Source organism: Strongyloides ratti (genome assembly GCF_001040885.1).
Source record: "Strongyloides ratti genome assembly S_ratti_ED321, chromosome : 2".
In the NCBI taxonomy this organism is placed as follows: domain Eukaryota; kingdom Metazoa; phylum Nematoda; class Chromadorea; order Rhabditida; family Strongyloididae; genus Strongyloides; species Strongyloides ratti.
In genome coordinates, this window is record NC_037308.1 from 2,513,452 (window position 1) to 2,530,493 (window position 17,042).

Consider the following 17,042-nt stretch of genomic DNA (forward strand, 5'->3'; position numbering starts at 1 on the left):
TATATAACTTACTGTGACGTTAATTAAAAATAATGACACAATATAATAATAAATTATAAGATGTAATGTTATTAAATAAATATATAATCAAATACTATTTAGTAGCAAAAATTAAATTATTAAATCATACTATTGAAGAATAATTTTTTTTTTGTATTAAAATAAAATGAGAAAAAAATGCCTATTTTGTTTTACAGTTATTATAGCTTATTTAATAACATTAAACTATTCTTTAACTTGTTATAATGGATATACACTTTTACGAGGACGTAATATTGGAGAGGAAACAGAAGATTGTTCAGGATCAATGGCATATTGTTATAATTTCACTGCAGAAGCAGGAACCTTTTTAAATGTAATGAAAGCTGGTTGCAGTACATTTCGTTGTCTGGTAATTTGATAGATTATCTTTAAATACTTTATTAATAATTCTTTTTATAAATTTAGTTAGCAAGAAATAAATGTATTGATACAGAATTTCAAAATGTACCAGTCAAATTTTGTTGCTGTAATGAAGATCGATGTAATGGTGAGGGGCAATGATTTTATCTGGCTTAGTAATTAAAAATTTTAAATTGCTATAATTTTACATTTTTTTTAACGAAACAATAATATTGTGATAAAAATATTTTTTTATAATTAATATATAAAATGAATTTAAAATTATTGATGTAACAGTTTACTTTAAAAGTATAATTTTTTGTTAATATTGATAAAATTTTGTTTTAAAACTACTACAGTGTTACAAATTGAAAAGTAATTTTTTAATCATTTTTAAATTACATTTTTGTTATGTTTTTAAAAACATCTACTAAAATATTTAATTAAGTAAAAAATGAACAAAAATATATTTAAATTATTTTTATGGCATTTATAAAATGTCATTTTTAATTATATTTATCATTATTAATTTTAAAATTTGTAAACAATTTATTTTACTAAAATATTATTTATTTATTAATAAAATATTAATAATATAGTAAAAATATATTTTTTAAATTATTAATTATTAATTTTTATAGGTTTATAGTGATTACAACAAATTGTTTAACAATTTTTTTTATCATACTTTGTTCTAACTGTTGATTTCAATAATATATTTTGTCATCCATATAAGTTATCAATGTTATCTTAAAGACATAATGTTTTTAAAAATGAAACTTGTTAAAAATTAATAAATATGCTCATAATTGTGATTTTACTTTTTATTCTTGAAAAAAAATCATTGATTAAAAAATTAAAATCAATCAATAATAAATAAAAAAACAAATAAAATGATAAAAAGAAAAATATATAGAAAGTTAATGAAAGAGAAATTTATCTTATCTGCATAGATAATCTTACAATTAAATTATTTTTTTTCAGTTTATAACTATGAATATTTATTTAATTATAAATAAATCAACCACAGTTTATTAGAAATTGATATTTTATAAATAAAATTTAGTTTATAATTTGTTAAAAAAAGTAAAATCTGAATAAAAAATTATATGGTAAAATTAAACAACCAAAAATAAACTTATGTAACATAAAAATAACATTCACTTCTTTTTTAACAGAACATAATTCATTTGATTTTTCATGATAATTTATAGCAAACTATTAATCAAAATATTTATACTTATAAAAAAATTATAAATAAATAAACTTTTTTTGAAACCGAATAAATGTTTTATCTTGAACAAGCTCTTCCAGACACTCCATTTTAGAAACCTTTGTTGAAAAATATTTTACAAATTTTTCATCTTTTATCAAATTAAGTGAAAAGAATCTTTTGATGTGATGAATAATCCATAACAAATTATTTTTAGGATAATATTTTGACCAATCTCCATTTGTTACTTTTCTCATTTTAGGATAAATTTTTTGGAAAGGTTTTGAGTCAGAATTAATCTCAAAAAGTTCTTTAAATTCTTCAAGATTTAAAAAATAATTTCTATCATTTAGAGTAATTTTTGAAAACGTATAGTCAATTATTTTAATTTTTACACCAAAAGATTTTAATTTATACTTAACTGAATTAAATATATATTCTACATCCATATTGTTATCAATATTTTGAATTAAAATATTTGATTCATGAAGATCTCTGTGTTCAAAATTAAATAAATATTCAGCAATTCTCATACTATGAATTAATTGAAATACTACTGAGTAAGCTTGAAATGTTGTTAATTCATATTTTTCTAATTCAGTCCCTCCATTTTCTAGCTCAAGAACCATAAAATTTTTAACTTTATTCTTATATTCACATGGGTTTTCATTAAATACCTCATTATTTTTTTTATATGCTTTCCAAGCATCTAGTAAAATTTTAGGATATGTTCCATTAATAATATAACCCTTATGCATTTTAACAAAATTGTCACAATGAAAATCTGATTTTTCCTTCAATTTCGATAATTCATGTGTAATAACATATTCAACAATCAATTCCCAACAACCATTTAAAGGACCTCCATTAACAATCGTTTTAGCCTTTTCATCAGGTTCAAATGGTGAAATCTTGAAAATGATATCTAAATCATTTAAATTTTTTCCAGAGTATACCTCACCAAAAGATCCTTCAGCAATTTTTATAATATTAGGAGGAAAAAGTTTCCGAAAAGAATAAATTTTATCTTGATCCATTATCTCTAACATATCTTGAATGGACATAAAATTTGAAACTATACTATCATTAATAATATTTAAAGATTCTTGCTCGATTTTAATGATACTATTTTCTTGAGCTTTAACAAACTTTTTCTTTGATTCTCCAGGATACTCTTTTCTTTTTAGTGTTTTTCTTTTAGCTGATGAAGTATTAAAATTACTGTTTATTGAATCATTACAATAATTTATATTACCATCAGCTTTACTGATCAAAAAAGAAGAATTTTTAAAATGATCACTATCTTCATGAAAACCATTATTATTCATGATTTTATCTTTGATTGTTTTCTTTTTTTTAACATTCAATTTTTGAGATTCAAACATATTTGATATCTTACTTTTTTTTTTCTTTAAAACAAAATCATTAAAAACTTGGTTAACTGGTAGAAAAGTTTCCCATTCACTAGTTAAAGATTCCATTTGCTTATAAGAACTAAAAAAATATAAATTATTTGTTTATGAAACTCATACAAATTCTTATTTTAATATTTTCTAGTATCCTAAAATTTTTTCAAAGTCTAATTGCTTATGACGTTTAAAAGTTTCTTTTAAATTAATTTTTTTTTAATATATTGGAAAAATGATTTAAGTAATTCAGGTGAACATCGTTTAATTGGAATTATTACATATATAATATTTAAATTATGGTTACGATAATTTTAAATTAATTTAAAAAAAACATTTTTTTATTTAAAAAAAAATAAAAAAATTTATTGTTTCTTACCTATATTTTTAGTTAATTCAATATATAGTCTTATTTTTTAGATACATTTATTTGAACCATTTTATTAATTTATTAATAATTTGAATATAATTTATTATCTAATATTATACAAGCTTCCTATTTTAATCATATAAAATAAATTTATTGAAATTTTCTTTTATCTGAATATAATTGTCATGTAAATTTAATAAAATATACATAATTTTTTGGTTAGAAACTTTTTTATACATTAAAAAAATCAATAAATAAATTGATAAAATATAATTTTCTTTAAAAGTTTTTATATTAATTAAATAATTTTAAGAACAACAAAGTAATTCTTAAAAAGTTTTTCTTTATTATTTTTAAAAAAAATTACAAATAATTAACATTAAAATTTGGAATAGTTTACAAATTGAAAATAATTACATAAATATTTTGCTTAGTCATATGAAACTAATATTCAAATTATTTTAAAATTTAAATATATTTTTTCAAGTACTGCGTTGATTAGAATATATTCTAGTTTATAGATATAATATCCATTTGTTTTCATTATTACATCATGTCAAAATATAAAGATTTTAATAATTTTTAATTCATACTTTTTGTTAACATTGTATGATAATATAAATTTAAAAATTAAAAAAGTTCAAAATAAAAATTATTTAATGAAATAAATTAATAGTATTTGATGTACTCTTTTAAATATCATTTTATCATTGTGTTTTTTTATTCTTACAACTTTTGTATATTTTAAAAATATAATATAAAACAAAGTTTAATTTAAATACCAAAATTTAATTATTTTTATCTTAAAATTGTCAGATAATGACTTATTTTTAAATTAGAACAAAATAAAAAAAATATCAAAAGACTTATTTATTTGTCAAATTTATTAATACAAAATTATGAAAACATTTTATAACCAAAAATTTTTATTTACCCATATAAATTTTTCCAACAGAACGCATCGTTGGTTTACTAAGATCAGGTACAATAGGAATTTCTCCAACAATGTCATTAACAAATGTTTTTCTTTGTCCTTTTTCAAATGTATCTTGTTTCATTATACTAAATGTAGGAGTACTTAATCCACCATTTTTTATTCTTTCCAGTTCAGCTATAACAATATCTTTAACATCTTGACCAAAAGAAAAATTTTTACATCCATATGTAGAATTTGGTACAGAATTTTTTTTAGGAGTAGGTGATATAGGAGGAGTTTGAGTTGTAGATGATGTTGGTGGTGGTGGGTTTGTATTTTTACTATACATTAAAGCCATTTTTGCTGTAGCAGAAAGAGCTGATTCTTCATTTACTACACTAGCTGCCCAAACTTTTGCATCAATAGATTCTGGTCTTTCTACAACAATAATTCCATTAGATTTATTTTTCATACATTCTGTCAATTGTTTTACACATTCATCTTTATTAGTTATGGTAATTCCATCAATTTTAATAATTGTATCTTGCATCTTAAGAAATTTTGCACCCCATGATCCTGATTCACATTTTGTTATCATACAATAATCATTTTTTTGACGAATGATAACACCTAATGTTTCATTATTTTTTGTTTTTTCAAAATTAATATCAATTTTTTTAAATCCTAACCTTACAACATCATGATTATTTGTCATTATAATAAATTTAATTAAAAAATAATAATTATACTTTTTATTGTAATGTTTTATAAATTTAACTAAAATTAGCGTAGGATAAAACGTAAAATAATCAAATTTTTTTTTTAAAACATGATAGTATACATATTTTTATAATGAATATTTATTATGATTTTATTATACATATATTTATATATCAAAAAAAGATGATAGCAGACAAAAGTTATTAATAATTGAATTCATACAATTGTATGATAGCAAAAAAAATTGTAATGTAAATGCAAAGATAATAAGTACAATTTTATTTATTTTATAATGATTCTTTATTTTAGCACCAAAATACATTTATAGTTACTTAAAAAAGATTTAAAAAATTATATGTATTAAACAAAATTTAAAAATATAGTATTTTAACCTTTTAATCCTTTTAATGCTTTCATTCGACTCCAAAAACTTCTCTTTTCTTTATTTTTACTTAATGGTAAAACATTTTCTCTGAATCTTCCTCTTATATTTCCTTTTGGACTATATTTACAAACCAACCATAAAACATCGTCATTTCTGGCAATACCAATACCAATTCGTCGTGATTCTTTCCACATCATTTGCGTAAACATCTGAGTACCATAAACAGGATTTTTACTACCAAATTTATAAAATAAACTTTCATCATACCATTTCTTAACAATAACTGAACTAGCAGGATAAAATGCAACACCCACTGTTTCACCATACATGCTTTCAAATTTTCTTGATACTAATTTATACTTTGCTAAATAATCTGCATGGTATTGAGCAATCTCAGTTAATGTTAGACTTTCAAATAGAAAAAAAGAATCATGAAGTTCTCGATACATATTAATCTCTTTTAAAAACTGTAAATTTTTTTTTTTTAAAAAAATAATATTTTATTTAAACTTACTCTATCTTTCATATCCCTATAATCATTACGTGAAAATAAAGGATAAGTAAAACCATTCCATATGATATGCCATATATGAAGATTAAAATTATTTTTTCCAAGATATGGTCTAATATCAAAATTAGGATAACAAACTTCCGTTACAACATTTTGACAAAGAGCTTGAGTTCTTTTTGGTAAATGACGTCGACGAATCTGACATCCTTTATCCATTTCTCTTACTCTTGTAATAGTTGCTTCTTGGTTATCTATGCTTTTAATTCTGCAATATCTTTGAGCAAACTTTACTGCTAAATCAAGATCATTAAAACTTATTCCTTTACACTTATAACAAATATCATCCTTAGTTTCATATCTTTTGACATCACAACCATACTTATTATAAGCCCACATTAGCGTAACTTTAGGTGGTAATTTTTGGTTAACTATTGAACTTTTAAAATTTTCCATTGTATATAATTTTTTAGTAAAAAATATAGTTAAAATAAGATTTAGAAAAAAAAATATTTGAAATAAGTTATACATTATAATTTATTAACTTCAAAAAATTTTTTTTTGTTTTTTCATATTAATATAAATTAAAATGCTCAAATTTGAATGATAAAATGTAATAAAAAAAATTTTGTTTTAGAAAAGTTTAAATAAACAAAAAAGTTCTATTTATAATTTAAAAAATTAGATATAATAAAAAATTTTAAGTGGTGTTTTAAAAAAATTATTTTATCATTTTTTATTGTTGCTTAACACAGTTATTATACACTTTTTTGTATATTATATTTTTGAAAATTGTATTCAGACATAAATTTTCAAACGTATCTGAAAAATTAAGAAAAAAAATAAAAATGTTTAATGTGTCATAAATGGAATTAATTTATTATTATTAAAACTTTATAATTTATACAATTAAAATGAAATATTTTCATTTGGAAGTATAAGAAATTGACAATAATAAAATTTTCAACACGATAAAAAGTTACTTATTTTTATTGTATTAAATATGATTTGTCATATCAATATTAACTGCATCTTCTTTGCTAATTTCATCATTGTTTCTGTGTTTTTTATTTCTTTTCCTATGTTCGCTAATATTATTTAATCTTAATGCAAATGACATTTCTTTAGCTATTTGTTTTTTGACTGCTATATTTTCTTTTTTTGCTATTTTTTTACTTGTTATATAAAATTCTATTATAACAATGAATATACTAATAACTAAACCTGCTGATAGTATTAAAAATAATCCAGAAACATTATGAAATGTAAGTGAAACTCTTTGTTGTTTTACTGAAGAACCAACTCCAGTACATGGAACTCCTTGATTTCTCCACCATTTTTGTTTTTTCATTTCTATTATTCCACGTTTTGCATATAATAATATTTGTCTACTCATTCTATCTGTCCATTCACTATGTTTCTGAAGTGCAATTCCATATCCTTTAGATCCAAGAACACCTCCAATTTGTGTTAAATTGCAATTTTGTTGTACTTCATATTCAAGTGAAGTACTTTCCATAAGATAAGCATAATTTTCATTTAATACTTTTTCTACACCTGCAGCATTTGATGAAACAAAAACATCCCTATTTTTCATATATTCCCACATTTTAACATGTGATTCAATTTTTGATTCCATAAAAAATTGACTTGTTGAACCACCTACTAAAGTGCCATAAGATATATCTGTTTGATTGGCAAGATCATCAAGATTCTTTATTGGTATATATGGTCTTGAAATTGTTAATACAGCAGCAAGATTTGCTGTATATGCAGAAACAATAACAAGCGTAAACATCCACCAAGTACCACCAAGAAGTCTGGTACTGAAACTTCTGGGACCAAAATCACAACCACCTTTTAACATTGTTGACATTACATACCATAATGTATTCCAAAAGCTATAATTATTTGTCAAAACAACTGGAGAATTTTCTAATGAATATTGAGCTCCAGGATGAGGTTGATGAGCAGTACAACAAGAAAAATTTAAATTCCATTCATATGGAGTTATTTGTGCTACAAAATACATACCTACTGTTAAAACTATTATTGATAAAAGAATACAAATCCATATTTCTAATGAAAGTGGATTCAAAAATGAAAATAAATCTGGTTGATGATCAGCAGGAATTTTATATAAAATAGAGATTCCTAATGAAAGAAATGGTTTGGTAAAATCAAGTGCTTGTGCTCTTTGAAAATTAACAGTAAAAGGAGAAACAGCCATATCAGCTTCACCTCTAAGAATTTCACCAACAATTCCATCCCATGTACCATTTTTATAGATATCACTTCCATATTTTCTATCCTTAACAACATGAATTGTATAAGTGAAACCAAGATCTTTACTTAATTGATGTAATAAATCAATACAAAAACCTTCAAATTGTGAATTTTTATCTAATTCAAAGTGATTTTTTTTATACATTACATAAGGTCTTTCAAGAACTGTTGTAACTCTAAAATGTGGTTTCAACTCATCAGAAACTTTGACATTCCTTTGTAATTGAGCTTTTGAATCTCCAGTCATATTAACATAAACATCATTTGTTGGTTCCCAAAAACCAATATCATTAATTACACCATTATATCCAAGTAAATCTATACGATAGGTATAATTAGTTAATTGATACATTGGTGTATGAATTCTACTTAAATCTCCACTTAAACCAAGAATATTTTTTTTTGTTATTTTTTCAATAATATCTTTACCATAAATATAAGGTTTTGATAATTTTATTGATGTTTTACATTGTGTATTACTTTTATCATTAATAATTAATTTTTGTTCTTTTCCAGCTTCTTTAAAAACTTCAACAGCAAGATATATAGCATCAAACATTAAAATAGCTTCACTTAATTCTAATTTATTAATATCATTTCCTTCTTTTATCCATTCATTAATTATATAATTTTTAAAATTGTTTAAATTAAATGTATTATTATAATTTAATAAAAATTGTTCATTAATAAGATTAATACCAATAAATCGTGCATGATTATGTTTAAATAAATTCATATCTATATTTCTTAAATCTAATGATGTCATTAAAAACCAATGATGAAGATCTATTAAACCTAATTGAAGAGAAGCTATAAAAAATTTATAGGTATCACCAGAATTCATATCAACAAGTATACGATTCATATCATTACAAAATTTTTCTTCATCCAATGCACAATCTTCAAGTTCTTTTACCTGTTTAGCTGCTCCAAGAAAATCATTTTTAACAACACGTATTAATATAAAACGTATATATGAATATGATGGATTTTCAAGAAATGTTATTAAACGATTTATTCTTCTAATGTCTGAATAAACAATTATTAGACGATTCCATTTCCAATGTTTAATTAAATCAGATATTGCTTCATCAATATACTCTTTTGGAAACATTTGTATTTTTGTAGACCATATCCCATTTTCTTTATTATTTTTTAAAATTGATAATTTATCATTAGAAAAATCATTAATAGTTGAAAAAAATGGTATATCAATTTTAGTTGTTATATCTTGTATTTGCATATTCATATTTCTATCAGCAGTAGAAAATAATGCTACTACTTTTTGTTTCTCAATCAATTGACATGCTTTTTTTGCAGCTTCATAATAATCAATTGGTTCAACATAATCAACAATATATTCTATTTCAGGATAATGACCTATCCTATTATTATTCCATTCAACAGCATAGCTAATAGCTGCAGCCAGATGAGCATCTTTTGCTTTTCTAAAAATAGCTCCTTAAAAATAAAAAAAAAATTATAAAATTAAATACATATATATTTATTTATATTCATACCAAATTTGACAGAATCTATAGATAACAAAAATGGTAGATAAAATAAAATAATTATTATTTCAGCTTTTAAATATAACATATTTCATGATTACAAAAATTGTCATCGAGTAATTTTACCTATAATAATTAAAAAAAAATTAAAATATTTTTAGAAAAATAAGTTGTATTATATATAAACTATTTTTATTAGAAAATATATCCATATATATATATATACATAATGTTTATATTTTAAAAGAGACTTTTAAAATTTTAAAATGTAATTGAAAGTTGAAAAGTTACTTATCATTTGATAACATAAGTTAAGAAAAGAGAAGAATAAATTCTATAAACTTTTATTAATCATTAAAATGAATAGTAAGTCAAAATAAGATAATAATAAAATTTTAATAAAGCTTATTTTAATAAAAAAAATAAAGATTTATTAATTGATATCTATTTACAATAAATATAAGAACAATTTTATATTTTTACATTTTTATACAAAAATTTATCAGTCACAATGTTATATTTTATTTTATAAAAGATATATATAGATGTATAAAGTAAAATTTTTTAAAACTTATTCATTCACAAAATCTCTAAAGACATAATTTTAGATAATAACTTTTGACAAAGTCACTAGAAAAGCATTTTCATTTATTCAATTAACTTATCTAGATCCTTTCATCTCATTAGAAGTTTGTGTAATCTGTTTTCTAAAAGAGGAAAAAATTTATAAACATTTTATTATTAATAAATTGTTAAAACTTTTTTCTTTCAAAATTAAAATAACGTTTATATAATAATCAAAAATTAAAGTGTCATTTTTTCTATAACTTTTAAATAAAAAAATAATTTAATTTTTAATGTAATTCAGGATATGTAGCAAAAATTATATTTAAATAAATATTTAATTTTTTTTTTACTATGAAAACAAAAATTTATTAACATTTTATCCCTTGATTAAATATAATGTTAAATAATTTTTTTTTTAAAATATTGCAATTTAAGATTTTGTTACAATATTATATTATTATCATTTTATTAGCATTAATTAAAATAAATGATATTATGAAGCTAGTTAACATAAATTTAATTATGGAAATGTTTTCTATGACACTAAAATATCTAGGCATATAATAAATGTTAAAAAGAATGCTTATGTTAAGGAATGATAAGAATAGTTTAAATTATTTTTATTATTCTTTTAAAATACCACATAAAAATTATTGAAAATATTTCATTTATTGTAAACCATCTAGATACTTTTTTTTGTTTAATTAAACTTTATAGAAAAAAAAATTTATTTATTTTAATTTATCAACTAAATGTGGACATAATATTTTGTATTATATTAATATGATATAATATACAAGTATCAAAAACTTCATGATAATAATTGTATATTTAATAGTTTAAAACTTTTTGGGATTACCTAATTTTATGTAGATAATCTAACAAGGAAAAAAATAATTTCATAAGATTTTGAATCCATATATGATGAAACAATTGATATTACATATTATCCCGTTTTTTTTAAAAATTATTAAAAATGAAATAATGAAAGTTTATTATTAAAATTTTGTACAAAAATTCTTATTTATGTTACTGAAATGTTTACACAAATAGTATAGAAAAATTCATAGAAAATAAGTATTTGAATTTCCAGAAATGACAATTATATACAATCCAAAAAGTAATACAAAAAAGAAAATTTTGATAAATTAAATTGCATATAAGAAAGATAATAAAAGAAAAAGGTACTTATCCATAAATATCTCCACTAAAAAAAAATACAAAAAAAATAATCTAATTAAACAACTTGTCATTGTTCCCTTTTTTTTATTCTGTAACATAATAAACACTAAGTTAACTTTTAACATTAATAAAAAAGTTAAAAAACTTTTTATTTTTTAAATTTTTATATTTTTTATCAATCACCAAATACTTTTCATTAAATATCTTTTTTATCACAGAGAAAATATAATATCCAAGAGCTGATAATATTTTAAAACATATAAATATATTTTTATTTTTGAGATTTCTTCAAATAAATATATACCCCTCACATAAAGATTTAAAAATGAATTTAAAATTTAAAAGTAGATATGAAATATTAATAAATATTTTAAAATTTTGTATTAATATAAAAATTGTTTTTTTTTTGTTGTAATATTAGATGTTATAAGCTGATAAATTATATATATATATATTCTTATCATACATTTTTCTTTCTATTTCATTAATCATTTTTTGACAAAAGTAGAAAGATTAAAAAAAATATTATAAAGATACATCATACATTACAATAAAATTATAAGTTAAAAAAGTATATATAATCAACTAATGTTTTATTTATTTTAAAAATCTTATATCAATTAAAAAAAGATGTCAATGACAGTTTGATAAACCATGGCATTCTTTTGATAACAGAAATATAGAAGAATGCCGATAGTATAGATTATACCATAAAAAAACTTTTGTAAAGTATTATAAACAAAAATAATTTACGAGGGAAAAATTTTATGGACCACCCTGTATGTATATCATTGGTAAACAAAAAAAATTTTTTTTCTTATTATTTCTATAATTTTCAATATATAGATATATTATTTGAACATTGTCAATTTTAATTATCTTTAGAATGATAATTACTACTTTGACAGGAAATGAACTAATGATTAACTTTTTAAATTCTTGTTTTTATTTGTAAATATTCTCTTTATACTATATAAAATTATCTACATCTCGATATTTCTAATATATACATAATACCCCTAAATTGTTCATCGAATCAAGATCAATTTTAATATTATTAATTTTCTTCTCACTCTATTACTGGAAATATTAAAAGTTAAATTGTTTTTTTCATTCACTATATAGTATAATATTTTTTGATTATTTACGTATACTGAATATCTCGATAACATTTTATTCGTTATTTACCATAACATTTCCACTGTTATATATATATAATATGCTTATAAACTTAGTTTTGTTGATATCATCCCTCATTTCTTTTTTTTTTTTATTTTTTTAACTATATTAAAACAACATTTTAGTTATTTTAAAATTTATTAAAAAATATATTTAATTTGTTAGCTTATAAATATCATTTATTTTAAACAACAGTAATCTGTCAATGAAAATTATTGATGTAACAATTCATTTATATGACAATGTTCTTCCTATATTTAAAAACTAGCCTGAGATTGATTTATGGGGAAGAGTGAAAATCTATTTTTCTCTAAAAAGTGAGTTTTAGTTACATTTACACATCTATCTTTTGTGTTTGAAATTTAACAATACCACGTTTTGAAGTTATTTTTATATATTTTATAACATCTTATTATTTCTACTTTTATAGTTTAATAACATTTAAAAATTTTTCTTATTTCATATCTTAATTTATATCTCATTACAAATATAAATTATTAGATGATGGAATTTATATGTCTGTTAAAAAGAAATAAATTACAAAAATTTTTAAATAGTTTTACCTTAACCATAATAGTTGTTGAGATAATTTTATTTCAATTTGCGTTTAAAGATTAAAAAGATTAGTTTATTTCTAACTACAATTATTATAATAATAAAGTGAATATAATCTATATTATAATATTCCGGTATATTTATATTTGTAATAAATTTTTCTATGCATATAAATAGGGTGGAGATGAGAATATAATTATAATAGCAATGAAAATAAATATAGAAAATATGATCATACATAGGCGATCAAGAGCCATTGAAGCAAACTTGTAGTCTTCCTAAAAAAAAAAAAACGTGAAAAGTAGCATAAATATTTGAAAAATATTAATTAATCACTTACCGTGAGGTCATCAACCCTTTCATCTCTTTGTTTATGTTTTCTAATGTACTCTAAATGCTGACGAATACGAGTATAATAATTTATAATAGCAAGTGCATGAGATGTACTTTCACTTTCTACATCTTTCACCATCTCTACACATTTTGTTATAAATTTTTCATATTGAATTACTTGAATTTTTCTATTACTTTCTATATATTTTTCTGGAAAGATACCTTCACCTATTTTTCTTTTTAAATTTAACTTTTCAACAGGTATTTTTATTATAGCTTCTGATAAAGATGTTGACTTAGAATGAACCATCTCATCACATGTGTATTTTATATTATTTTTTACTCCCTTATCATATTTATCTTGTTTACCTAAGCATTGCAAACATTCATCAGTAAATTGATTTGGATCCTTAAGTTTTATGATTCCTGATTTTAATATTTTATGTTCTGGCCTTCTCATCATTAATAACCAAGGTAACCATTGAAGAAATATCTTTTTAAACTTTAAAAATTTTTATTAGTTATTTTTATTACATTTTTAATAAATTTATGCCTACCGTTTCACTCATTTTATGATTACATGGTTGTCTATATCTAAAGTTTAACACTAGGATAGTAAAAGTGGTAGAAATTGTCACAATTAAAGTTATTGTGGAAAAGAATAAGCCTATTGTGTAAATAAATATTTATTATTATAAATTTATTATATTATAACTTACCTAGAAGTGGCACACCATCACTTGTCTCTGGAATCGTTTGTGATACTACTGTCAAAAAGAAAGATACTGATAATAATATTGTTGTCTCTAAAATTATTTCCCTCTCATTAATTTGACTAAATATTTTTATTAAACTTTACCAAAACCAATCTTTTCTGACATATCGTGTGCTGGTAAACAGAAACCTAAAAGTGTCATCAGTCCTATAAGTGATGATGGAATGATTAGATTAAAAATATAGTATAATGTTCTTCTTCTAATATTTATATAAAATTTAATTGTAGGGTATGGTTGTGGGCAACATGAAAAAAATATCTCTTGACGGACGGCAGGGGCACTTTCTAATACCCATTCTGAGGATGGTATATAAGTTGACAGATCCATTCCTGGTTCTATAATTACCACAATTATCATGTCAATTATTAAAAATATTATATAATTTACCCTCTCCAGGATCGGTATCTATTTGTAAATCTAATGCATAACCATGATATGTCCATGAACCTTAAAATTTAAACATTTATTTACTTATTATTTATTTAATATTTTTATTTTACCAAATTTTAAGAAACATGATTGATAGTCAAATGGATACCAATGTATTCTAATAACACATGATGCTCTAAATATTCCTGGTGGAATCCAATTAATTTCACCATTATAATACACCACAAGATTTGATTTATATGTTGAGTCAAAACTTTTATCTGCGCTGTTTGTAAGAAAAAAAAAAAGAATAAGACATTATAATAATGTTATTAATAATTTATTATTTTATACCTGTTATAAAGTAATATATCTGGCGTCCATATCAAATTTTCAGTTGATGGTAATCTTATAGAAGTAATACCTTCATACATTGTTGGATTCCATTTTAATCTATAATCATTCCATTTCTAAAAAAAAAAAAAAGTTATAGATAGTAATAGTTTCAATGTATATAAATATGTTTTCTTACATATTTTAACCATGCATTTATTTCAATAACTTGATTTTTTTCATCAAGATTAACTATTTGTTGTAGATAAACTTTCATTGAAACTTTTAATTTTTCTCCATTACTTCGAACTGGTCTAACCATACTACTATAATTGGCCAAAAGATCCCTAAAAAGAATGTTATAAATCTATAGTTATATAACCTTATGTTTATAATTAATAATTATCATATGTACAATCTTTTATGTATTTTCAATCTACAAAAACTTCCAGTTCAATGATCTTCTAAAGATTTTTGGTTACTTTATTATTATCTTTTATCATTTTATGTAATATAATTAAAATGTTTGCATGTGGTTTAGAAGTTTAAACTCTCTCTAGAGTATCATTTTAATACTCTTGCCTTCAACAAAAATATACACACCATATGCCGTGATTATTACATATTATATTATTTAAAGTTTACATCTTTGGCCAGATGATAAAGAAAACTGTCTTAGTGTAATATAAATTTCTTCTCTTTTTTTTTAAATCTTTTTCTTCCTATTTATCAAATAATATTATCTATAAGGCGTCTCTAAAAATTAAAGTATGTTGATTTATGCCGTTTTAACAACATTTACTACAACATTCTCTACAACTTTTTATTATTTTTCTTTTATAACCTACCTATACAAATCACTTTCTCCAATACTGCTATAAACATAGTTAGCCAGAAAAGCTGTCACCAGTATAATTAATTGACTACACTTGACATTTATCATATCAATATTTTTTACTTGATAAATAAGTACAATTAATAAATTCTAAATATAAATAATATAAAATTTTAAATTTTTATAAATTAATAATTGAAAATATATATAAGAAAATAAATATTTACTTGATAAAATTTGATCAAAAATATCTTGACTTTCTATGTAGTTATCACAGTTAATAAAACTATGCTTAATATCTTACAATGCTCTATTAGCTCATTTATATTGTAGCTACCTGATAATATACACAAAACACAATTGTGATTTTGTAATGTTTATTTTACTTTTATCTCTTGACAATTTTACAAGAGATGATAAATTTTTTTTTTTTTATCTCAATGAACATATTGTAAGGGATTTATTTTTATAAAATTTCTAATTATTATTCTTGTTATACATATTTTTAGAATATACTTTTGTGTATTTACGAGCTAGTTATATTGTAATATAAATTTTTTCTTCCACTGACCATTGACAAATCATTAAAAAAAATATATATAAATTTCAATTAACTCTTTCTTTTACTTCAACCTTTTCTCTCTTTCAACAGAAGTGTTCATTGATATATTAATATCATTTTATGTTTCTTATATGCGTTGCTTTTTTTTTTTTTATTTTTATTACTTAGATTATTCAATTTCTTTTATCACACTTTAGTTTTAATTATTTATATATACTTACATTCCTATTTATAAGTAGATTATTCTCGCAATTATTAACTTTATTATTTAATATTAAAACTTATTTAAATACTAATACTTCAAACTTTTTATTATTAATAATATCATAATTATATTTATATTGTTTTTCTTATTATTTTTATCATAATAATGATGGATTAATATATTTATTAATATCAATTATTCTTTTTATTTATGTTGTAATAATTTTATTTAATAATAGCTAATTTTATTCATGCCTCTTCCTTCCTCTAATAAATAAAAATTTTTCATTTGAAGCAATTATTATTTAAGATTAAATAACAAAAAAAAAATTATGATTAGCTATATATATATTTATAATATACATATGTTATACTATACAATTATATCTATTTAAAATATAATTTAACATATAAAATAAAAAAAAAAAACCCAAATTTTTTTTTTAATCTT

At 20.9% G+C, this 17,042-nt stretch overlaps 6 protein-coding genes across 6 annotated transcripts; 1 reads left to right on the forward strand and 5 right to left on the reverse strand.

Annotated features, from left to right (window-relative positions):
- Positions 1-166: 166 nt before the first annotated feature.
- SRAE_2000078400 (Hypothetical protein) lies at positions 167-543 on the forward strand (the record flags this gene model as incomplete). Its single annotated transcript, XM_024651658.1, has 2 exons — positions 167-391; positions 448-543. The coding sequence occupies 2 exons, from the start codon at positions 167-169 to the stop codon at positions 541-543; spliced, it is 321 nt and encodes a 106-aa protein (XP_024505314.1).
- Positions 544-1,632: 1,089 nt separating this feature from the next.
- On the reverse strand, positions 1,633-3,075 carry SRAE_2000078500 (Serine/threonine-protein kinase haspin; the record flags this gene model as incomplete). The annotated part of the gene is made up of 1 exon (XM_024651659.1): positions 1,633-3,075. The coding sequence occupies one exon, from the start codon at positions 3,073-3,075 to the stop codon at positions 1,633-1,635; it is 1,443 nt and encodes a 480-aa protein (XP_024505315.1).
- A 1,221-nt stretch (positions 3,076-4,296) lies between these two features.
- On the reverse strand, positions 4,297-5,001 carry SRAE_2000078600 (PDZ domain-containing protein; the record flags this gene model as incomplete). Its single annotated transcript, XM_024651660.1, has 1 exon — positions 4,297-5,001. One exon carries the CDS (start codon positions 4,999-5,001, stop codon positions 4,297-4,299), a length of 705 nt encoding a protein of 234 aa, XP_024505316.1.
- Positions 5,002-5,393: 392 nt separating this feature from the next.
- Positions 5,394-6,355, reverse strand: SRAE_2000078700 (CAP domain-containing protein; the record flags this gene model as incomplete). The annotated part of the gene is made up of 2 exons (XM_024651661.1): positions 5,394-5,858; positions 5,906-6,355. 2 exons carry the CDS (start codon positions 6,353-6,355, stop codon positions 5,394-5,396), a joined length of 915 nt encoding a protein of 304 aa, XP_024505317.1.
- Positions 6,356-6,896: 541 nt separating this feature from the next.
- On the reverse strand, positions 6,897-9,784 carry SRAE_2000078800 (Ionotropic glutamate receptor domain and NMDA receptor family and Extracellular ligand-binding receptor domain and Glutamate receptor, L-glutamate/glycine-binding domain and Periplasmic binding protein-like I domain-containing protein; the record flags this gene model as incomplete). The annotated part of the gene is made up of 2 exons (XM_024651663.1): positions 6,897-9,646; positions 9,706-9,784. 2 exons carry the CDS (start codon positions 9,782-9,784, stop codon positions 6,897-6,899), a joined length of 2,829 nt encoding a protein of 942 aa, XP_024505318.1.
- Positions 9,785-13,340: 3,556 nt separating this feature from the next.
- On the reverse strand, positions 13,341-15,933 carry SRAE_2000078900 (Nicotinic acetylcholine receptor family and Neurotransmitter-gated ion-channel transmembrane domain and Neurotransmitter-gated ion-channel family and Neurotransmitter-gated ion-channel ligand-binding domain and Nicotinic acetylcholine-gated receptor, transmembrane domain-containing protein; the record flags this gene model as incomplete). The annotated part of the gene is made up of 10 exons (XM_024651664.1): positions 13,341-13,457; positions 13,520-14,014; positions 14,070-14,179; positions 14,232-14,318; positions 14,372-14,623; positions 14,676-14,735; positions 14,789-14,943; positions 15,012-15,127; positions 15,190-15,337; positions 15,839-15,933. The coding sequence occupies 10 exons, from the start codon at positions 15,931-15,933 to the stop codon at positions 13,341-13,343; spliced, it is 1,635 nt and encodes a 544-aa protein (XP_024505319.1).
- Positions 15,934-17,042: the final 1,109 nt, after the last annotated feature.